Below are 22,823 nucleotides of genomic sequence, written 5' to 3' on the forward strand. Positions count from 1 at the left end.
GATACAGACAAACACAGGCATATTCCAAGGATAGCACGTGGCACCAAGCTGAGGTTCATATGATCTTCTTTTAAAAAGAAAATAAAACAATGAATGCAACCAAATTGCCAAAGTTGTTTCTGTTTCCCATTTCTAATGTCTCCAGGGACTAAGCACAAAACTATGCTGGAAGCTCGGAATGGAAGTGGAACCATAAAAGCCTTTCCCCGGGCAGGCGTAAAAGGCAAAGGACCTGTGAATAAAGGAAACACAGGCCTTCAGAACAAAACATTTCACTGTGAAATATGTGATGTGCACGTAAACTCTGAGACACAACTGAAACAGGTACTCAGCTAGCTTGCAGAGTGTGAATCCTTGGCTGTTCTTTGTTTTCATGGTGACCAAGTACCAACACAATCAGCATGTGTCAGTCTAACAGTTCACATCCAAATGGAGCTTGCAGATTTTGCCCTTTGTACTTGACTGTCACGCTTTATGTTTTGTTTTGGATATGATTTTCCCTTGCACAGAATATGTTTTCTCAAAAGCTCTTGATCATATATATTTCTTAAAGAGTTACAGAAGCTGTAAGCTGCAACATGTTACAACTGTCTTTAGATTACTGTAATTGTCATGAGCTAATAAACCCTGCCATTTAGTATACTGCATGATATTTGCCTTGACAAAGATGTGGAGGTGGGTGCAGCCAGTACTTTCACAGAACACTGAATAATCTGCTTAGAAATATGGGATGGAGAGGATTTGTAGTATTTTTTTTATCAGTGTTACTCTGTAACTGAGAAGCATGACCTCTAAATTGCAATTACACTAAGTTATGTTCAGTCATTCTTCAGATGAACAAAGCCTTTGTTCTGAAAAACACTTAGTTTAATTCCATATGCCTTTTGGAATCAAATACTTGTTAAGGAACTTTACAAGAATGAAGATAAATTCAGTAATGGACAATAGCAATACTTGTCTTCTGCTTTCAGGAAAAAAAAATGTCCAATTCTTTTTTTTTTTTGTGAGAACTCTCTTGAGAATGAAAATCAAAGTAAAAATATAGTTCTGAAAGAGGTCCCTTACATCTAATGCTGCAATAAATTCTGTGTAGAAGGATTCTTGTGAAATCTCATAGATTTTATGAAGATAATGGATTTTGTGGTTTTTTTTCACTGTCACTTAGTTTGATATGTAACCATCTTTCAGCTGAAATCTCAAAAGGATCTCCAGGCTTCTTAGGGACTTAATTTTGTGACCTTCTCCCGCCCCCCAATAGGGGATGTTCTACTATCTAATATTCTTCCAAAACTTTCGTTCAACAGTGGGTTGAATTTGATGGGTGCTTTATAGATATAGGGAGGAATTTTTCAAAAGCTTCTGTCTTTGACCTGATTCAGGTCCTGTTGAAGTTAACAAAGGTGAGAAAATCATTGACTACAGTGGAAGCAGAGTTGAACTAAGCACTGTTGAAAATCACAGCCCCAATATGTGATGCACAAAGGATCGTTCAAATTGGAGCAGACCCTATTCCCATTCATTATTGAATTAGTCAAAGTAATGCTGTTGTGGAAAGCAGTAGCGTTCAGTATTGGAGCACCCTTGTGTAAAGCAGAACCTGAAATGATCTATTAAGGAACTATTACTCTTCTTTTTTTTTTTTTTTCCCCCGAAATGTATTTTAACAGCACATAAGCAGTAGAAGGCACAAAGACAGAGCTGCTGGGAAGCCGCCTAAACCTAAATACAGCCCTTACAACAAACTCCAAAAGGGAACACATCCTCTAGGGGTAAGCCAATCACTTTTTTATTTTACTCTTATTTTAACCCTGCTGCGTAGGGTTTTTAGAAAATGTAAGTGGAAAAATGTTTGAAATGAGAGGAATACTGTAAGCAATGGGAGTATACAAGTGTCTGAATGAGCCCATGGAAGCCCACAAGGAACTTTTTATATACTTTGATGGGTGTTGACTACAACCTGTGGGTCCTTGTTTTTGTAGCTACTCTGAATAACTTCAGAAAAGAAGCTTGTTTCAAAGGTCATTAGAGACCAAGAGACGAGAGAAACATCCAGATGTCAAACAGGATTTTTCCAGTTTTCACCAAGGACAATAGTGATGAAAAAACTAAATAAAACTCTGTAAAACATAAAACCTTTATTCTATCCTTATTTAGAAAATTATTCAGATAACAATTGAAACAATTTAAAAAATCCATCTCTCTTTTCATTCCACTCAGTTTCAGGATGGTTCTGGTCACATTTTTGACTGCCAGGATAAACTATCTGAAATAGTTCTTACTAGCTTCAAAAGCTGAGAAAAAGGTTTACTTTTCAATAAAAAAACCTCTAGGATCCTGCCATTAGTTAAGAAACAGCTTATATTGTGGGTGGGATAGTGAAACATCTGACATTTATCTCCATCAGATAAACTGCATGATTGTTTTATGTGCCGTGGTGTTTTGTAAGGGTTTATAGATGGTTTTGACAGGGGGAGAATGTTGATTCATTGGGTTCATAAAGATTAGTCCCTTATGCCTTGACCATCTTCTCTAATGCAGGTAGAATATGGAGCTTTTTTCTGTGAAAACCCAGTTCTCTTTAAGTTGAGTTAAAGCTCTTTTCATGGCAACAGAAAGTGTGTCCTTGTCGGGGCAGCCCTCATGAGTGGTATATTCATGCACAATTCAGTTGGGTAGGAACTTTCCTAGATGTTGCAGCATAATGCAGTGCACCATTCTGGTAGTTCCACTAGTAGGGAAATAGCCCCATAGGGTTTTTCAGTAATCCACCAGGAAGACCAAGGTCTCCAATATGTGTAAGCTATACTGAAAGGAATAGAAAATATGTAATAAGGTAAGTAAGATATGGAATCACTAAAGCCTCTCTGACAGGATTATTATTCCTTTAGGAAATTCATTGTTTCCCAGGGGATGAAAATAAGTATTACATTACTGTTGCTGTTGTGCACAGGTCTTTATTTACTGATTTATGTAATGGTGATTTCTGAGGACTCCAGCCAAAGATCAAGGCCGTTTAGTTGTTGCATAGACAAATAAAGGCAATGTGTCCTTTTCCTGCTCCCTCACTCCCAGCTGCTCACAATATACAACTCGGGCCAGAGATAAGCAAAGAGGCAAAGGGGATTTAAGAAGGAGAGAATGAGTTAGCAGTAAATGAACAGACGTGTAGTAGAATGGAGGCTGCACTGAGAAAGGACGAGAGCCGTTCTCCATTTAGTCCTTTTGGTTTTGAATAGAAAAAACACCAAAACTGCTGTCACTGGAAATGCAGAATGGCACAGCAACAAGCCAAAGATGTGCTAATTTTACTTTGAATGTAAATGTTTTTGATGAGCTCTAGACTTTTTCTTTACTCCCCGTTAATTTTTCAAGTCATTTACTTAGTCATTCAAGTCCCTTAGTTTACTTCATTGGAAATGAAGCGAATGATGGCTACTTTACTCTTAATGTTGACCTTTGTGTTAATTAGTACTTGCAGAGAGGTTTGAAATGAAGGTGCAAGGTACTGTATATGCTAAATATTACTAGTTTTCCAGCTATCTTGAAATCAGAACCATGTTGATAAATTAACTGAAAAGCTATCTAACTTCATTAGAAGTTCCTGATTCCTCCAAGAATGGCAAGATAGTCCTAGCCTTTTCGTATAAACAGTCACATAAGATCTTTGTTCTTCATGACAAAAAATGTATGAGCATCACCAAATTTTTTTTCTACAGAAGTTAGAAAAAGGACGTACTACATTTTCACAGCTTTTCTAGACCAAAAACTTTCCAATGCCATGTTATCAATATAATTTGTACTGCTTTGTCTAGTCTAGTTTTGCACACTTCAGAGAAAGAAGCTTTATGAATTCCCACAGTGCTATTTCAGAGTTTAAGAAATCTTGTAATATTGGGACTTACTTGATATTTCTTCAAGCCACAAATGCCCAGGATGTATAAAATACTATACTGGAGAGAAAGAGGTTATCAGGCGTTTGATAGTCCAAACTTTCTGCATAAAATAGCTCTTATGAAAAACGTCCTTCACTGGGAATTCTAGACCACAATCAAGCCCTGTTGTTTTGGGCTGGTTTTTTTTTGTACTTTGTACTCAGGATTTTTTGTTTGGTTGGTTTGGGTTGGGTTTTTTTGAGAGGTTTTTTTTCCTTGTCTGTTCTAAACAAGGCTGAAAAAAAGTATTTACTAAAAAATGTAAGGAAGGAGAAAAAAGTCAAATGCTCAGCAAGGGAAGAAGACAGTTTGGATCAGTGGGTGTAACACTGATCAAGGAAAAGATCAGATCATTGCTTCTCATAGGCACCATGAGGAATTTTGTATCTAGCATCCATTATGTCCTCTGTTAAGAGAATTACAGAATCTGGTCCCCTCTGAGTATCTCTCCCAGAGCTTTAAAGGACCTTGAGGCCAGCAGAGTTGCCAATGGGTATTAGGAAAAGTAGAAAACCTGTATCCATCTGGCTGGTAAAGAACCAACAGATTTTTTGGAATACGGCAATAGTGTAATGATGAAACTCGCTGGTGGTTCATGCCAGAGTACTCCTGTCCTTACTTTCTGACTATTCACTCACCAAGGTACTGTTGAGTTGAAAATATTGGACTGATGTAGTGCAAGTTAATTATTTGAAAGCCCCTTTCAATTCAAGGATGAGAAATTTTGTTTCCATGTGAGTGAGACATGTCCATACTTACACTGAGATGTACTACGGCATGGTACATATATTCATATTCTGTATATTCAATACCACATATTCAGGTTTATGTTCTTTGCAAAGGGCCTCGGGTCACGCCAGGGCACAGGCCTACCGAAAGTCCATCAGAGCCAATGGGAACTTTTCTTTGTCAGTGAATGAGGTTTCTCTTCTTATCTTGGAGTTATAAAACCAAAACAACAAAGGTATTCAGGCTCCTGGCATCTCATTAGAAACTTGAAATCCCACTGAAATCTGCAGAAATCTATATAGACTACTCTGATGTTCATTTGTATGCATACCAAATGTAAATTCTCTTAAATAATAATGGACCTCTGTGAGTATTTTCAATCTGTCTGGGAAAAGCTTCAGGTTTGGGTTTTTTTTTCTTTTTGGAAACTCTAAATGAGGAGTTTTCTAAATTGTATTTGGTAGTGCACAAGACTCATGATTTAAACATTTTTAAAGCAGAAGCCTCAGTGACAGTAACAAAAACACCATGATTTGGCACCATACTAAGTGATATAGGCAAGATTTTTTTCATGACATTTCACAGTCCTTGTAAGAATGAACAGTATCTTAGTGAAAAACATTTGAAGACACAGCATGGTGACATAGGGCAGCACCCATAGAATTCATCACCTATTTGAACATGTGAAACACAGGAGATTTTCATAACCGGTGCAAGATAAGCCTTGTTTATTTTCTTGTTATTAGAGGCAGGATCTAACAAAGAGGAGCTAGCTGGAGATCTTAATTTTAAGTAGAACTTGCATCCTAATGATAAAAACAAAAGTACCTTCTTAGTCAGACCAGAGAATAGGATATATTTTCGTTCTGCTCTGGTCTCTATCATACAGCTGTCCAGATGGAGGTCTTTTAGTTGATGGCTAATTCTTCCTTATTTAATTCCTGCAGGGTACATGCAGCTTTACTTTGGTGCAGATTGCCCAGCCCCTTTTTAGGTTTGTTTTGATTTCTAATCTTATATTAATTTATAAGTCTCAGTGATAAGGCATGAACATCGAAACTCTTTGTCGCCAACCAAATCCTGCTCACCCTTGTCCAATGCGCAAGATCGTACCTCCTGTCACAAGCCTGCAGCTCAGAGTCAGTAGCCACTATGAGGCCTCTCTTGCTTGATTTTGCACTTATAGTCTTAAGTCAAGCTCCCTGTTGTGTAGCTAATATGAACAAATTATGTTTCTCTGTTTGTTTGTTTTCTCTCTTCCCCACAGGTAAAATTAGTATTTTCAAAGGAACCTTCAAAGCCAATGGCTCCACGAATCTTACCAAATCCGCTAGCAGCTGCAGCAGCAGCTGCTGCTGTGGCTGTGAATTCCCCCTTCAGTCTTCGCACAGCCCCAGCAGCCACCCTTTTCCAGACTTCAGCACTTCCTCCAGCACTCCTACGACCAGCTCCAGGGCCTATACGGACCACCCATACTCCCGTGCTGTTTGCTCCTTACTGAACTCCAAACAGGAATTAATTGTACTGCAATAATTTTTCAAATCAAATCAAAACAAAAAAAAAAAAAGAAAATCAAGAACATTGAACTATGCAGTGTTTATTTATAGTTTAAAGTATATATGAAGAGCCAGGACTTTTGATAGAGAACTGAACAAATTCTAAAAGGGGGAATGGGCAGTATTTTCTCCAGATGAGAACATTCCTCTTGAGTATTGATCGTTTTAGAACTGATCTCCAGCATTGACTTGTAGTGACATATAAAACTTATGAAGCCTTTTGACTGTGCTTTTTGGCACATATTTCCCTGCAATGTCTTTCCTGCTTTATGAAACAACTTACAAATTTGTCTAAAGGGCATTAACTGGTTCCAATGTACATAAAATACTTTATTCTGTAGATTAAAGAAGAAGGAAAAAAAAAGAAACACTGTGAATAGTAGTACCCTTACCAATCCTCCTGCCAAATCAGCAGTTACTGGGTATTTATCTGAACAAAAGTAGATACAATAGATGTCTTGTAAAACAGTAGTATTGTGTCTCTATCTATGCCACTAGGTTTCTAACTGAGTTGCAAAAGATAAAATGAACAAATTATGTCACTTTGGTAAGTAGTCAAAAATGATGACAATGACGTGGAGCTGTTCCTGGTGAGCAAAAATTGTTTTCCTCACCCGTAGAAGAATGGGCGTGAAGATATTCTATGGTTAGGGCAAAGCAAATGATAAAGAAGATTTAGCGGGGAAAAAAAAATCTAGATGCTGTACACAGACTAGGTCAAACTTTTATTTAACTGAGAACGTATGTGTACAGTGTGTGTATATTCAAAAGGTGTAATACATACAGGGTAGATCAATGTCTAAGGCATGCCAGTGGACAGCAAAAAATAAACTCCTGTAATGACAAAGGCCTGACACTTTAGTATTGAGCAGAGGGAAGACACAAATGGGTTACGCATAGTCATAACTAGCAAATTAAAAGCAGGAGAGAAATCCTGGCCTCATTTAAGTCAGTGTAAAGTTCCTCCTGACTGCAATGTAGCCAGAATTTCATCCCAAGAATGGCACATATTCTTTTTATATCACACCAGTGGGAGTGTCTGTAGATACAGGTAACATTTTTTGCAATAGGCTTAGTCTTAGAAACAGATTTATTCTCTTTATTTCCTACTGATGTGACATAAAATGTCTTAATACACCTATAAAATGTAAACAGCAACACAGGAGATACATATTACAAGATAACTGCACATCGTGGGTTTGGAACAAATACAACCTTTAGGATCTGAAAGGACCCTTGAATTCTGTAGCTGACCTTTACGTATGGACAGCTTAAAGCCTTATATATTTACTGTGAGGCTTAAAGGGGTTGACTGTGTCCCTTTAAAGTAAGATTTATCAGGGGTATATATAGATATATTGTATATATGTTAGAGTAAGAAAAATAACTTATAAACAGAAAATCTACTATATAAAATAATTATATAACCATTGAGTTTCACATGTGGGTCATTAAGTGGTAAGTAACAAACAGCAGAGAAAAAAATAGACTTCTCAAATCTGATTCTTGCTGCCTGCTTTTTCCCATAGGGAGCTGAAAAGTATCTATTAATATTATGGAGTGCACTGCTGAGTCACATGCGACCACTCTGATGTGTAGCTAAGTGAAATGCCTACCATACATTTAGGAGGAATAAAATTTAAAAACATAATTTAAGTTTAGATGGAGAAATGATTTGAAAGATTTTATTAAAAGGTAGTAATGCAAAATATTGACCATGTGGTTGCTATATAATACTGCCTGTGGTTAATATGAACAGTTGGGAGATATAGAGGATGGGAATATACAGCACTTTTGACTTGCAATTCATCAGTGAGCCTTCCATATACCTTGGTATTTGCCATTTTTTAAACCTCTCTGCATTTAGATTTTATAAAAAAAATATATAAAAAGAGAGAAAGAAGAGGTTCCATGGATGTCTGTGTCCAAAGAATTCCAAAGAGATGCATTTATTTATCTAGAAGTATTAAAATACGTTCTGTGTTATGTATTTGTATTTCATCCAGTTTATTTGCAAACGTTTGTGCCTTGAAATGAAATAGGCTTTTGTTTATATTTAATTCACTCTTATGTAGCCATGAAAAACATGTGATGGTGATTTCAGGGCTCGTTACTGGCTGGATTGCTTTGGCCCAATTTCCAAAACAAGAAGAGTATGAGTAAGTTCCTGAAGCCAAGTTTAGGCACCTAAATAACTAGGGGCTGACATTTAAAAGGGCTCCCTACTCTACAGCTCCCAGTAAGGAGGCAGTAAACAGGCCAGCCTTCAAAACCTGCACCTAATACACAATTTAGAAAATGTTTCCTTTTATTGGGTACATAAATATAGTGTAGTAAGGTTCAACTTCTCTTTGCAAAATCTTGGCCTTGGTCTTTTAAGCCTGCTTTCAACCTTCCATCTTTTTGCAGATGTTGTAGTGCCATTGCCAGCTGTGTTCAGATTCCTCCTTGAATAGGGCACTGGTTTTCAAGCTGTGCTCCATGAACCACCGTTTATCTCCAGAGCCTTTTGTAATAACCTGTGTAAGTAAGAGCTTGCTAAATGAGCAGAGGAGGACTGGCATTTTGGGAAGGGAGAAGGTCTGGGCAGGCGATCTTTTCCCCATGAAAAAACACGCAGATGGGAAAAGGGGAGACCTACAAATATCCTGTAGGCTCTTATGCACAGCCTTCTGGTGCATGGACACCTGTTGTGCATCCTGCCATGTTGTTGTGATGCCATCAAAATCAACAGGCTGATCCTTGCCAAAATGTGGCCTGTGGCATGTATGGAGGCACAGTACTAAGGGCAGAGTTAATACAAGTTTTGCTAGAAATAAAGAGAGTGTCATTTCAACTACTTACATCAGCTAATTTGCAATGACACACTCAGTTTTCTTGGACCTCTTTTGTCACAGTGCTCTATGGAACAAGTTTTTGTTCACACAAGTCTCTTTTAAATTTCGGCTGTAAACAACAAACTCAATTCTTTTTATGTCTCTTACTCACTACCTAATAAAGGATAAAGCCTAAATGTTAGAATGTATAGTGGATTTTCTGTGCCTCGCTGTTCCACGCCCTCTTGGTCAGTAACAAGCCAATGTACCCGGGATGTCAGCACAACAGTTTTATATTATATATATGTCAAGGAAAATACTGGCACAGCAATCTGATTGGGCAAGGGGAGCTTCCAGTCAAGGGTATGTCCACAACAGCTGACAAAGGAACTAGCAAACAGAAGACACTTTACACCTACTTGTCAATATATCCAATATGGAGAGCCCTATAAAAGAAAAATGTGTCATCATATTTCATATTACAGTAACACTCCAGGGCCAAGAGGAAGCCTAAAGCACAAGGAAACAGATCGTTTCATCGAAGACACAGTCACTCACTGGAATAAGTGTGAAATCAGCCTGCAGGGAAATGGCAGAGTATGAACTTGGAAAAACAAATAGGTTCAGGGATGTTTTCTTAAATTCTATACAAAGTGTTAAAGAATGACTATTCTGTTCTGACCCGAAGAGATGGTATTTTTGTGGGAGGGATATATATTTATATTTTTACGCTATCTGCATTTTTCCAACTATCTCTGGCTTCAAACCTTTGTTCTGAAGGATCATCATTGCTCTGAACCATGAAATCAGTTACCTTCTTGAAAGCTGCTGTAAAAGCTGATGTGAGAGGTCAGTAAGCAAATGGTATAAATATGATGATCTAAAATGAACTGGAAGAAAAAAAAAAATGAACTGGCCATGTCAAGGAATATTGTATTTGAAAAGTATTCATCTTTATTTTAAGATAAATTAAAATTATATAAAATTAAGAACAGCTAAATAAAGTTAATATAACTAGAAAATTACATCTGTCATTTTAGTACTGGAATGTTACAATTGGCTCTGTATTTTAAAAGATGAAAAGATTTTTTAAATGCTAAATCAATGCATGGGTAAATTTAATGTCTCACACTCATTATCTTCCAGTTATACCGTGAATACCATAACTGAATGGACCTGCTGTTAGTCACTTCTATTTTAATCCCCAAAGATACAGTAGAGTATTGGCCCGATATTTCCTGAAAGCTGAAATCATGCTTCTTAGGAGCCCCTGCTTCTGCCTTCTGCTCCCAGTAAACGCATAGTTTTTAGACTCTCTTCAAAGCATCTTGGAGAATTTCTATCTAAATATCTCTCATTTTTTGCAAAAATAAATGTTATTTTATGAACACAGGACCAACACTGAGGAGCAAGATCTGAAGAGGTTTCTTTACGATTACAACGTTCTTGTGGCTAAATATGAAGCACAGATACCCAAATTGTTTTGCTGCACAAGTCTGTTTGAAAACATATGAAGTTGGAAGCCTAAACCACTTTATAAGGAACCTGTTCTTTTTATTAACATAGGTGTCTGAATTTCCATTTTTAAAATTGACTTCAGCACAGTTCAGGCTTCAGGGCTCTAAGCACCTAAAGGGCACGAGAAAATAAGCGTGGGGTTTCTATTTACCTAGATGCACGTGAAAATGTGAGCCTATGCTATGTAAAATATTACAGATTTTTTTTACATCACGTCTTCCCCTGTTCTCATTGTTGATCTGTAAGTGCCATTGCTTCAGTGCCAGTGAATCATACAGAAGTTTCTGTGCTGGGATTCAGTGTGTGACTGAAAGAAATAGTAATACTGACAAATCGTATCTTAAACTAGTTGAAATCTCAAACACAGAGTTAAGGGTTTAGCCAAGGACAAGAGCTTTATGCCCTCTCACACCTACAGGTTTATTAAAATTCAGGACCATTTAGGAGTAAATGTAACTATCTGGAGGACGGTTATTACATAGCCTGATCCGAAATGTCAGGGGCTGAAAGAGTCTGTGCTCCAGACCAAAATTAAGAATACTATGAAAACCATAATGCTCTTAACCCTGGGACTCCTGAAAGCAGTTGCAAAGATCTTTGACTTCAGTAGAGGCAATTTTTTGCCCTGAGTGCCAGAGGCCTTTTGCAGTCATGCTGTGTACTGCAATTAGGTGTCATTCAACTCTGATTCAGTATTGATATATTGATAAAGAAACTTGGCTGAGCCTAAAACATGATTAGTGGCTGCCTAGTTCCTGTGATCAGCTTCATCCTGGGATGATGCCTGGGTGGTGAAGTAAGAAGAGTCAAAAGAGGCAATGTAAAGAACCTGGTAAACTAATTTGATCCCTTTTCCTTGTGCAATATTCTTACATGGAACTTGTGAGGCATTAACAAGCTGGGACATTCAAGAGTTCCTGGATAAAACACAGGGACATAGAAGGTCATGAGATCTTAACTTTAAAAATAATTTTGATGAGAAAGATGATGAGAAAGAACCCAGAAGACTTTCTTTGGCTTAGGTACTTCAGTGACTTCATAGCAATGGTCTTCACACTGGTCACACTGTCAGCACACTGACATTTGTGCTGTTCACAACAGAAATTGAATATTTGACACTCATAATTAGAAACAAGGATAGTTATTAATATTCATTGCACACATTTTGGACACTCAATTACAGGACACAAGAATTTTCCTTGGAAATCTGTGCATTCATGTCTGTTCATACCAGCCAAGATATCACTGCATCTCGTCAACACCTGGGTCTCCAGAAAGGATGTCCATATTTTTTATTTATTTTCATTACTATTTGATTTTTCTTCTATGTTTCTTTATTCACGGTTTCATCTCTCATCTGAACGAACAGAATCCATAAGTTTAAATATGGACTTAAGAAGCTGGTATTCATCAAGTGCCCTGTTGGATCATTTGATCAGCGTCAATAAACTGAATAAAAAATTTAAAGAGGCAGTGCCATAGTAATAGTAATATATTATGAATAGAGAGCACATGTATACTACAGTGCTCTTTACCTAATCTAGTCAGAGTTTTATGACACAGACAGCTCTTTAGTCGTTCACATTTTCCTGAAATGTTCATCTTTTGGGATTCTTCAAAGGTTTAATTAAATGCAAATGTTATTTCTTATGTTCAGTAACAATAGCTATGTATTTCTGAGTGCAAAAGGCAATAGAAAAAAGGATAAAAACGATAAACCATTTTCTCACTACAAATGCCTGCAGCATTTGTTAACAACTTCAGCCCTTTCTCTGCTTGCAGCGGGTGGCTGGCATTTGCCATGGGAACAGTTCTCATTGACACGTGTATCAGGTGAAAATTGTCTGCTGAAAACACAGCCTGCCAAGTGCAGACATTCTTTTAAGGCACAACAAAGTGGGAGATAGCATATGGGCAAAGCTATGCCTTTATAACAGCCTGTTATAACTGCCTCAAAACTGCCTGGTGGCTCGATGGGGAGAGGCAGCATCCCCACAGGTTCCTAATGTGGTCATTCTGTCATATTTATAACACAGAGGATGTAAATTTGAAAAAAATCCTGACTTGAGGATTTTTTATAAGTGTTTCAGTTTGGGGGATGATGTCCCCCCCCAAAGTGTAATCTTTCTTTCAGACATATTTTCAATGTAGTCTTGTCCATGGTATTATTGTGAATTAAACTGCTGCCTGAATCTGTTTTGTGCATCAGAATAAAACCATGAAGGTAAGTTTTGGTACCCAGAAGGAGCACTCGAGAACAAAAAATAAAAATGTAATGAGCCTTACGTTGGGTCACATTTTTTAACTTCCTGCAGTTGCCTAAGTCCTACCAGCTTGCTGAAATGTATGTGTCAATCAAAGAGAAAAGATCTGTTTCTTTCTTCTAGTGTTTTTATAGTTTTAGAAAGGAGATGGAAACAGCCGTAGCTCTTTATCCAATGATTCACACACTAAAACCACCATGGAGTCAGACAAACGTCTGCACACATACTGCCTCTCTGCATACACACAGCTCTTATTTCCCTCCTATCCCTCTCCTGAATCACATGACTCCCCCAGCAGGATGGGACACTCCAAGGAGCATTTAAAAGCAAAAAAAACCCCCACCCACTTATGGGGTGTATAATATGGCATATTGACATATGGGTGTGTAATATGGGTATATAATATAGCACCCCTTTGTTCCTTTCAGTGGTATAATCTAACCAAGCATGTGGCTGGAGTTTTGCACTGAGCCCCTCATTACGGTATTGGCTGCTTTAAATGGTGACCACTGAAACCAATCTTGTTGGCTGTGCTACAGTTGAGCCTTCTCCCTATCTGTGTAAGATTCTCTGTTCTCCTCTGGGGTATTTTGCATGGCAAGTGAATCCTCGGAAGAAAAGCTAGAGCTATTTTCATCTCCTTTACAGAGCTATGAAAAGCAGTAGGAAAAAAAAGAAACTGGCCTTTCATGTTTTATTGATATCTACATTCCAGCTAACTGTCAGGAACTTCACAGCTGCAGTAAATACTTTAGAAGCTCTTCAGTTCTGCTCCATGAGACAGGATGCGATGGATCACTATTCCATGCAACAGACGTTTAATCCAGAGCAGTGTGCAAATCATGTAGTCTATGCCACCAACTCACTAAAAACCTTAAAATTCAGTAAAAAAAGCCTCAAAACCTACCAGGGCCCACCGAAAGCACTGGAGATGAAAAGCACACGTTACATGATGTGGTGTCAAAGAACTGCCAGGGGGACATCCAGGTGAGTCCAACAGCTGCCTTACATTAGGGCAAGAGAGGGTAATGGTTCAGGCAATTTAATGTAGGGAAGTTCCTTCTGAACCCAAATGTGAGAACAAGTTTAACCCCAACGAGTACAGTGCAACAACCGGGAGCTGGAGGAGTTTGTTGCTATCATTGAACAATATCTTTCCAGCTATGGACAATCTCCAACATTGCAGTAAAAGACCTCAAACCTAAGACCAAGTTATTTATCAGGATAAAGAAATGTTCTTCCTAGGCCCTATAGATAACCAGCATAAGCCCTTCATTTAGTGATACAATGCACATTTAAATTAGTGGGTACTAGGAGTACTGAAGGCTTCACAAAAACTGGCCCTGATCAGTTCAACACTTCAGAAACATTGTAAATTTAGATGACATTTTTATAAGTCCAAGAGTAAAATTTCATGGTCTGCTAGTTTGTAATAGTAGTTTTGACTGATAAATAGTCAATATAATGTCTCTGATTAAAAAAGGGTGGAAGGAGGTGACTGGGGCAATTATACCTTGCTATTTAAAACCCCTGATACCTGCCTGAGGGCTTTTTAAAGGTCAGAGTTATCAATCACATGGAAAAGGCAGTGGTCTAGAAAACAACTGTGTCTTCTCAAAGGTAAGTTAGGTGAGACAAAATTATCAATATTTTGGTAATTTCTTTATTAGGTAAGGGTAGATTAATTGTTCCAGATTAGATTAAGTATTTGAAATGGTGACCCATAAAAATGATTAAATTGGTACTATGAGGATTCAGACAACAATTTTGAAAGAAACTAACTGAAGTGAAGGCTGCATGGATTATAGTGTAAGGACAAATATTAAGGTGGGGACAGAAGATAGAAGGCTGTTCCTCAGGAGCAATTTTAGGTTGTATCTAGTTTCAGTGGTGATTGTGCACATGGAAGAAAGCATATGCTCTTGAAATTCTTTGATAACACACATTAGGAGCTATCATCAATATAGAGAGGAACATGATATTTTCCAGAAAGAATAGAATGACCTTGAGAACTGGTATAATAGAAAGGAGCTGAAACTCAATAGAAAAGAAAGGGACAATCATGTATTTAGAGTCTAATAACAAGTAGCTCTAAGAACTCGGCAGCTGGAAATAGCTGAAGAGCACAACCCACAGGTATTACTGTTGGTGACAATGAGTTACAAATTTGATACAGCTGTTTAAAAAAAAAAAAGAAAAAGCAAAAATGTTCATTGTGGTATATTCTACATTATTCCACCACAGAAAAAAAACTTTACATTTTGATAACTTCAGTAAGTCATGATCAAGAACAATTAAGTCTTTTTAGAAAAGGGTTGAGGGAAAGTAGAGAACCTAGTAGATGAGAAAATAATATAATAACATCTATATGCTTAGAATAAGGAGCAGAAGGCTGAAGGAGAAGGGGATCCAATTGCTCCCTACACATCCTGGGATGGAAACAGTGGTAGCCATCAGGAAGACAAACAAGCTATTCAAGTTAAGAAAGTGTTTAAGCATAAGCACATGAATAAATGTCTATAAACTCACCAGTGAAAATTGGCTGGAAATTAAATATTTTTAAGTGTTAAAACACAGAAAACGTGTCAAAAAGGTTCTAAGCAGGCAAAAACTGAGGTGTTCCTCAGGTGGGCTCTGCCCTGGTTATGAATGGGGTTCTGTGCTGATTTGCTGTGGCAGCAGCTAACTGGACACAATGAGTTAGTCAGTAGGTCTGTGCTGTTTTCTCTCCATGTGCATACTTAGTGTGTCACTGTGAAAGATGTTAGTGACTTGACTTCATGATTTGACAAGGCGGGGAGAGAAATATAAGAAATACAGGGGTTGGCATTTCATAGGAAAAAGACTTCTGAATCTTGCCCAGGGTCTGTTTTGCCTATCTATTCACATAACAATAGCCAGTTAGAAAATTAAGTGTTCCAAATCTGAGTGTAGGTAGACACGTTTGGTGCTGGCTTTTTGGACACTGTATGTCAGCTGGAACAGTCTGTCACATTCTTGCTGAAATAGGATTCAGTATAGTTTTCCTAGACAATCTCATGTCAAAATATATCTGTCATGATCAGTTGCTAAGCATAGTTCATGCTTTCAAAAATTCAGACAGATGAGTGAAAATATTTAACAGTACTGAAAGCAAAAAAGATGTCTCTAGCTCACTGAATTCTTGAAAATACACAGAGTTCAGCAACCACACTTTAATACAGCTAAACCTCTTAAGTGTTGCTTGTCTCTTATCTTGGGGAAGGACTGACTTGGGACTTTACAGCTGAGCCTCCCAAAGGGAGACGGAGACCTGCGACAGAGTCCTTGCAACAAAATAAGAGGCTGAAGTCAAAGTGCAAGGCCTCTTAGCTCCTCTCTCATTTCAGAGCCTCATCCTCACTGAGGCTGCTGAATCCTGTGAATTGTGCTCTTCAGTGTATGAGTGCCTATATGTTGTATGACTGTGCCAGTTGGTCAAGGAGCCATTCAGCTAAGCTGCGGAGTTTCTAAAGTTCAGCAATAAAATACAGGCCTTTTTGCAGTTACTGGACTGGTTACGTGATGTCTGAGTCTTAGCACTTAGCATTCAGTTCAGGCTTTAGGTAATAATTAGGTAAATAAATTGCCACTTGACATCTGCCTATCTTTATTTTTTTTTAAGTTTTCTCCTTCCAGAAGTCACAGATTTACCCCATTCAGGGGGGACTGGATATAAACTTCATGCTTTGGCACACTGCAGCTACATTCCTACTCTCCATTCAATGCCATATTTTGCTATCAACCAAAAGGGAAAAAAAACCGCAACACACCAATCAAATAACCTCCCCCCTACCCCCCCCCCAAAGAAAACCCCAATACCCAAAACCTATGAATCAAAGCTCAGCGATAGGTTCAGTATGTTATTAGTTGATTTGGAATAGTCTTCCATACGAAGTGTGTTTCAAAACATTTTACAGAATTAAAAGCTTTGTGTGACTACAGCACAAAAACATAATCCAAAATGTTTTGGCTAAAAAAGGAAGCCTTCTGTTTTCCTTACAACTGAGGCCAAAACAATTTTAATTTCTGGCTTCTTAATTAATGTTAAATACAGTTTAGACTGAGTTTTTCATCATACAAATATTGCAACATTTGTAGATTTGCAGTTATTTAGTCCATTGTTTTATCTTTAATTTGAGCATCCTGAGTATGAGAGCAGTTAAATTCAAAGTCTTCATAGATTATGCCATCTGTTAATGGAAATCTGTATTTCAGAGCTATGCAGAACGTGGTTAATACTCTTGTCATTTCACTATAGCTTGGCAATTTTTTATTTATTTTTGCTGTATTGGTGCCTAAAGACTCTGATTGTGATCATAAAATAAGAATTTCATTTTATGACAAAATAGAGGTCTTAAAAGTTGTTTTCATTACACCCCAGCATAGACTGAGAAGTTTTTGCAATTTTTCATGAGAAAAGGAGGAGACTGGCAGTCTGGGATATGAGATTCAAGTTCATCTGTTTGTTCTGATTCTGTCTGGAGACCCGAACTTGTGTTAGGACCTAGGTAAGGCTCCTAGGCACTAAAGCAGTTCCCTTACCCCCTGCTTATCTGTTCAGTTGATTGATTCCTTCATTACTATCCACAGTAGTGTAGATGTCTACACCTCCACAGTTACCTTTCACTAAATGCAGATTTAGGGACTTGATACAGCTGCCCTCTATTAAAAATCCACTGTAGGATGAGATGACTTGTGCCCTGGAAGTGCTTATTTTCTCCACAGATTGCAAAGGAAGCATTGGATGATAGATGAGAAGTAGACATCTGTGCTGTATGTGTCTGAAATTGATGGAAAAATTAGGCAAATATTAGATGTCAAAAATTAATCCAATCCAAGCAAGTTGCCCTTTAGTTCAGGATGTGGGACAGCCAAGGTGAAGTCCAGCATGTGCTAGAGTACACTCACAAAACTAAGTCTCCCATATGCAAGATGAGTGTTTAAAAAAAAAAATAAAATCCTTGTTAGTAATTTTGGTTTCAGTCTTAGAAATGAAGAGGTTTTTTCAAGTGAAGGTTTTACTACATCAAGCACATTAATGTAACGGTTTTGAATTAGGGTTTTTTTGGTGGGGTTTTGGGTTGTTTTTTTTTAAGCAAAAATTAACATGTTGGAAGCTCTCCAGGAAACCACTATGCTTTTCAGAGAGCAGCAAGACTGGGCTGCTCCACAGGGCCAGGGGAGCTGTGAGCCAAGGGTGGCAGCGAGGCGGCCGGGCAGGGGCCTCACCAGCAGGTCCAGTGACAGTGACCAGGTAAGATGAAAGTCCAGGGCTATCCAAGCCAGTCTTTAGTGATGAGAAAGGTACCAGGCCAGGGTTAGCAAGACTGAGCCAGGATGAGCAAGGTGTAATGCCACACACAGGCAGACCTACAGTGTAGCTCAGGCATCCTCCAAGGGAAAAGCCTGAGTTTAAATGCAGTGCCCAAGCCAAGGGGCAGAGGCCCCAGACTAGGTGTCTCTCAGCTCCTTCTCTTACCTTCGCTGTTCTCCAGCAGTCTGATCCCAGGTTACACAGCCATGCTGTGTCAGAGCTGGCCTTCAGCCCAGGCAGCTGGACCCCTGGGAGGGGAAGGAGGAGGCTGCAGAGCCTGTGGGTGTGCACAGGCAGGCTTTTTGATTTGAAAGTTCAGAGCTAGCTTCTGAGCTGGTCTAAATCAGCATAGCCTCATTGTTTTTCTAGGCCTATAGCAATTTTTGATGGCTGAGATCTGGCACGTAGTTTGGAATACAAGTGTTATTGTCAAACCATAATCAGGGAGATGACCCCTGTTAAAAATAGTTATATTCCACAGTAAATATCTGCTGTCTTACCAAAGAGACCACAGCTGTGAAAATTTTCCATGAGAACTGCTATTTTCACTTGTTCTTGTCTTTAATCTTAAACTACTATAGATTAAATACTTCAGTCATGCAAAAACCCTCTTATTTCCTAAACAATTTAACTGTTGACAGTTGCATGTTATTCTGACAAACTATAAATAGCTTACTACTATTTTATAGGATCAAAATGTACTGATTGTTTCAGGTTTTTGCTTGGCTGAGGTGTTGTGGATGGAAGCTTCCCCATCCAGAGCCACCTGGACACTAACAACCTAAATATTTTCATGTGGCCAAAGCACAAACTTGTGTGTCCCAGGACTGCTGAGCAAGAAACTATTCTGGTAGCATAAACATGCTCTTGTAGCTATCAAAGAGCTGAAGTGCTGTATCTGTGTGCTTTTACCTTCACCTTGCTCCAATCTCTGTTACACTCCATGGTATGTTATGGGTTAATGCAGACAATAGGGTTTGGTGGAGAAATCGGTGGTGAAGAAACAAAGCAGAAACTGAATAAATGGACCTCTTGAAAAGTATTGGGTTTTGGTAGGGTTGTTTTGTGTTTTGTTTTTTTTTTTTTGCAGTCTAGTGAAGGCAGCTGGGAGATTGCTTTGTATGCTGACCGTTCCTGGTGTTGGGCAATTATTCAAGAGAGGCATCTGCTACTAAATGTGGATTCTGAGGAAGTGCTGTGTTTGGTTATAGGAGAATAAGATCTGGTCTAAGATCCTAGCTGGTGATTGAACTGTCATGAAACAGATGAGTAACTACCAGTTACTGGGTTTATATAATACACTGACTAGTATGCTCAGCCCAATATAAATGGTAGTATCGCCAAAATACTATTTCCCATACAAATTACATGGGAAGAAAACGTTTCCATTCATAATCACACATCTCCCTGTACACTGCAGAATTTATCCCAATCTTCTGACTGGCCCTACAACTCCCCACCAGCTTCCTAAGCCAGATTTCCTAGTCTTGTGTCCCTGGCTTCTTCTACCCTCTCCCAAAATCACAGAGCTAAAGAATCCGTGCTGGTGATGACACTGCTTGGGATAAATTTCTTTACTGGGGAAAGATGCAAGTCAGTACGAGGGAAACATTTCTTTGTAGGAGAGACAATGTTTAATTAAGAGCCTGCCTAGAGAAAAGTGGCTAAAAATGCAGTTTCTCCGCTCCCAGCAAGAAGATGTCATTTGGGATACACTCGCTGATTCCCAAAACAGACACTAGGCTTTAAAATTTAGATGTTATAACACCAATGTTGTAGACGTGTGGCTTGGATTGGAGGTCACTTCCCTGCGCAAAAAACCCTTCTTGCTGTCCAGTAGAGAGGCAGGTCAGCAGCTGACCAGTCTGCTGAGCAAGAAGCCCCTAGCATGTATGTGCAGTGTTAGGAGGTGCCATGGGTGTTAGTTAACAGAGTGTATGGATACAGTTTCTTCCTGCTCTGACTTAGGTATTTTATATCATGTTGAGCCTATATTCCTTTAAATTGGCATTCTGAAATCTGGAAAAGCATTAGACATAGATTAGCATTAGGATTAGGTGTCAACATTGTCGATATGTGTGTTGTGGGGCATGATGCTTTACAGGAGGTAAATGCAGGCACTTGTATGATTCAAGCATTTCCTGAGCTAGAGAGAAGGAATTTTGTGGATAAAAATGTTCAGTCAAGGGTTGCCAACATTCTGCTCGAATCCCATGTTAAATATTTAGCTCCTTTTTTGGATCCCACTGTTACGGCCTAGCTGCTAAAATCTCCAGAGGCTTTGGCAATGGTACACATAGTGCTCTTCATGTACTATTAGAGAGCAGAGGGGGTGACCACAGTGTGAGAGATCACAGATCTTCTTCCCAAGGGTGTTCAAAAATGAGCCTAGAGGGGCTGGCACGTATGGATGTGTAATTCACCTCTGCCACTGTAAGTGTGCGCAGGGGCAGAGGAAAGATCGGAGAACCCTTGCTTTTATCCCACTTGGCTCAGAAATCACTTAACCATTAGCAACATGCAGATTTAAAACAAAGATAAGCAAGACAGCAAATGATTTAATACAGATGGAACAAACTCAAGGAAGTACATGTATAGTAGCTGGGGAAAGTTAGCTTTGCTATTCCCCATTTATTTAAAAGAATGTGTTTCTACCCAATGCTGACCTGTCCTACCCACATCAGACATTGGTGGTGGTCTCCCTGGAATTAATATATTCCCTTAGTTTCCTTTCCTCATTATTTATTTTTCACTGTTCATTTTATGTTCCCTAGTTTAGCTGTGTTGCTGGAAGCTTGCCTAGTTCCACTTGTTTCTGCAAAATAGAGTTGGTCCATCGCTAAGAGCAGGTCAGCACTGCCTTACTTTAGTGAAATCCCATGGAAGAGAAAACTATTTGGCGATTTAGTCAGGTATTTGATCTGTAGATCAGTCATGTTTTTCTGATTTCAAATGGTGGTGTGTGATTTGTAAGTTGTAAGGGTACTTTTGAGATAAATATGTAGTAACTACTTAGAGAGATTAGAGCCTGCTATGGTCCTCATCATAGTTACAGGTACCTCAGTCTACTGTGGTTGTTTTCACAGCAGACTTAAAAGGCAGCACAATTGCTGTTATCCCATAAGGATTCAGAAACCGAAACATAGCTCCAGACTGGGACTTCAGGCAGAACATAATTATACTTTTTCCCCATAAACATAACCACTGCAATCTTAAATCCCTCTTCAATTGCCAATTAACTCTAAAGATGCCAAAAGCCTGTCTATGCTGCAGTTGTCAATAATCAATCATCAAATCATAGAATAATTTAGGTTGGATTGCTGGAGGTCATTAAGCCCAAAACCAAAGCAGGGCTACCATCAAAGTTAGTTCTGGTTGTTCAGGGATTTGTCCAGTTGAGTTTTAAAAATCTCCAAAGTTAGAAAGTCCACAGCATCTCTAGGCAGCCTGGTTCGGAGCTTAACCATAGTGAGAATTTTTTTTTCCTTATGTCTAATTAAAATCTCTTACTGCAAGAATATATTGCCTCTTGACCTTATACTATACACCCCTGGGAAGAGTCCTGCTCTACCTTGTCTCGTAGTTGGACAGCAGTTAGATCCCCCCTTATCCCATTCTCCAGGCAAACCCACTCCCTTGTATGTCATGTGCTCTATACCCCTAACCAGATGGCTCTACACTGAACTCCTTCTGGTGTGTCCATATTTCTCTCATAGTGGGGACCCAAACTGGATGCAGTATTCTAGGTGTGGTCACACAAGTGCCAAATAAAGGAGAAAAATTGCTTCCCTTGATCTACTGGCTATTCTCTTGTCAATGGCTGGCCCTTGTTGTTGCAATGGTGCACTGCTGACTCATGTTTAATTTGATGTCCACTGGGACCCCAAGTACTTCCACAAAGCTCTTTTCTAGCCAGTTTGCCCCCAACCCATACTGGTGCAGGGGGTATTATATCTTCATATATGCATGACTTTGCATTTGGTTTTGCTGAACTTCTCGAGGTACGTGTCAGGCAATTTCTCTCATCTCTCAAAATCCTGCTGTGGGACAGCCTTGCCCTCCAGCTTATCAGTCGTTGCCCTTTCTTCCACCCTTCAAGGTTCAGGAGATTGCTTTAAGTGCAATTTTCAGTGTCATTGAAGGTGATAAACTGTATTGGTCTCAGTATCCACCCCTAAGGAACAACACTCCTAACAAGCTGTCGGTTAGATTTTTGAAATAGTGACTTAGGGCATAGCTGTCCAGACAATTTTTCACCTACCTTGTGGTCCGCCTCCAAACTTTACTACTGGGCTAGGAGATCTGCAAGGAGTGAAGGCAGATCGTACAAAGCAGTCATAAAGTACCTCAAGATTTCCATGTCTTTTGTCACTTTCCCATGTCCCTTGTCACTTTCAGCAGTGGACCAACATTTTCCCTGGTCTTTTTTTTGTTTGTTTGTTTTTTGTTGGTATACTTACAGAAACATCTCATGTTGTCCTTCACATCTCTTTCCATTTTCAGCTCCAACTTTGGCCTTCCTGATTTCACCTCCTCGTGCTCAGGCAATGCCTTTGTAATCCAGGGAAATCCACCCTCACTTCCAGCTCCTTCACAGCTCTTTTTTTCTCTTTATCCTTTTTTTTTTTTTCCTTCCCTCTGCTGAACATTAGTTACTGTACATCATGCAGACA

General features: G+C 38.9%; 1 protein-coding gene across 2 annotated transcripts in view; it reads left to right on the forward strand.

Moving 5' to 3' along the window:
- Positions 1 to 7,493, forward strand: part of ZNF385D (zinc finger protein 385D) — a 412,620-nt gene extending 405,127 nt beyond the window's left edge. For both annotated transcript variants that reach the window (XM_050891944.1, XM_050891945.1), the window contains 3 exons: positions 146 to 324; positions 1,668 to 1,769; positions 5,929 to 7,493. In XM_050891944.1, coding sequence (XP_050747901.1) covers positions 146 to 324; positions 1,668 to 1,769; positions 5,929 to 6,162 — 515 coding nt within the window. In that variant the 3' untranslated portion in view covers positions 6,163 to 7,493. The remainder of the gene's footprint in view (positions 1 to 145; positions 325 to 1,667; positions 1,770 to 5,928) is intronic.
- Positions 7,494 to 22,823: the final 15,330 nt, after the last annotated feature.

This window comes from Gymnogyps californianus, chromosome 2 (genome assembly GCF_018139145.2).
Source record: "Gymnogyps californianus isolate 813 chromosome 2, ASM1813914v2, whole genome shotgun sequence".
Taxonomy (NCBI): Eukaryota; Metazoa; Chordata; class Aves; order Accipitriformes; family Cathartidae; genus Gymnogyps; species Gymnogyps californianus.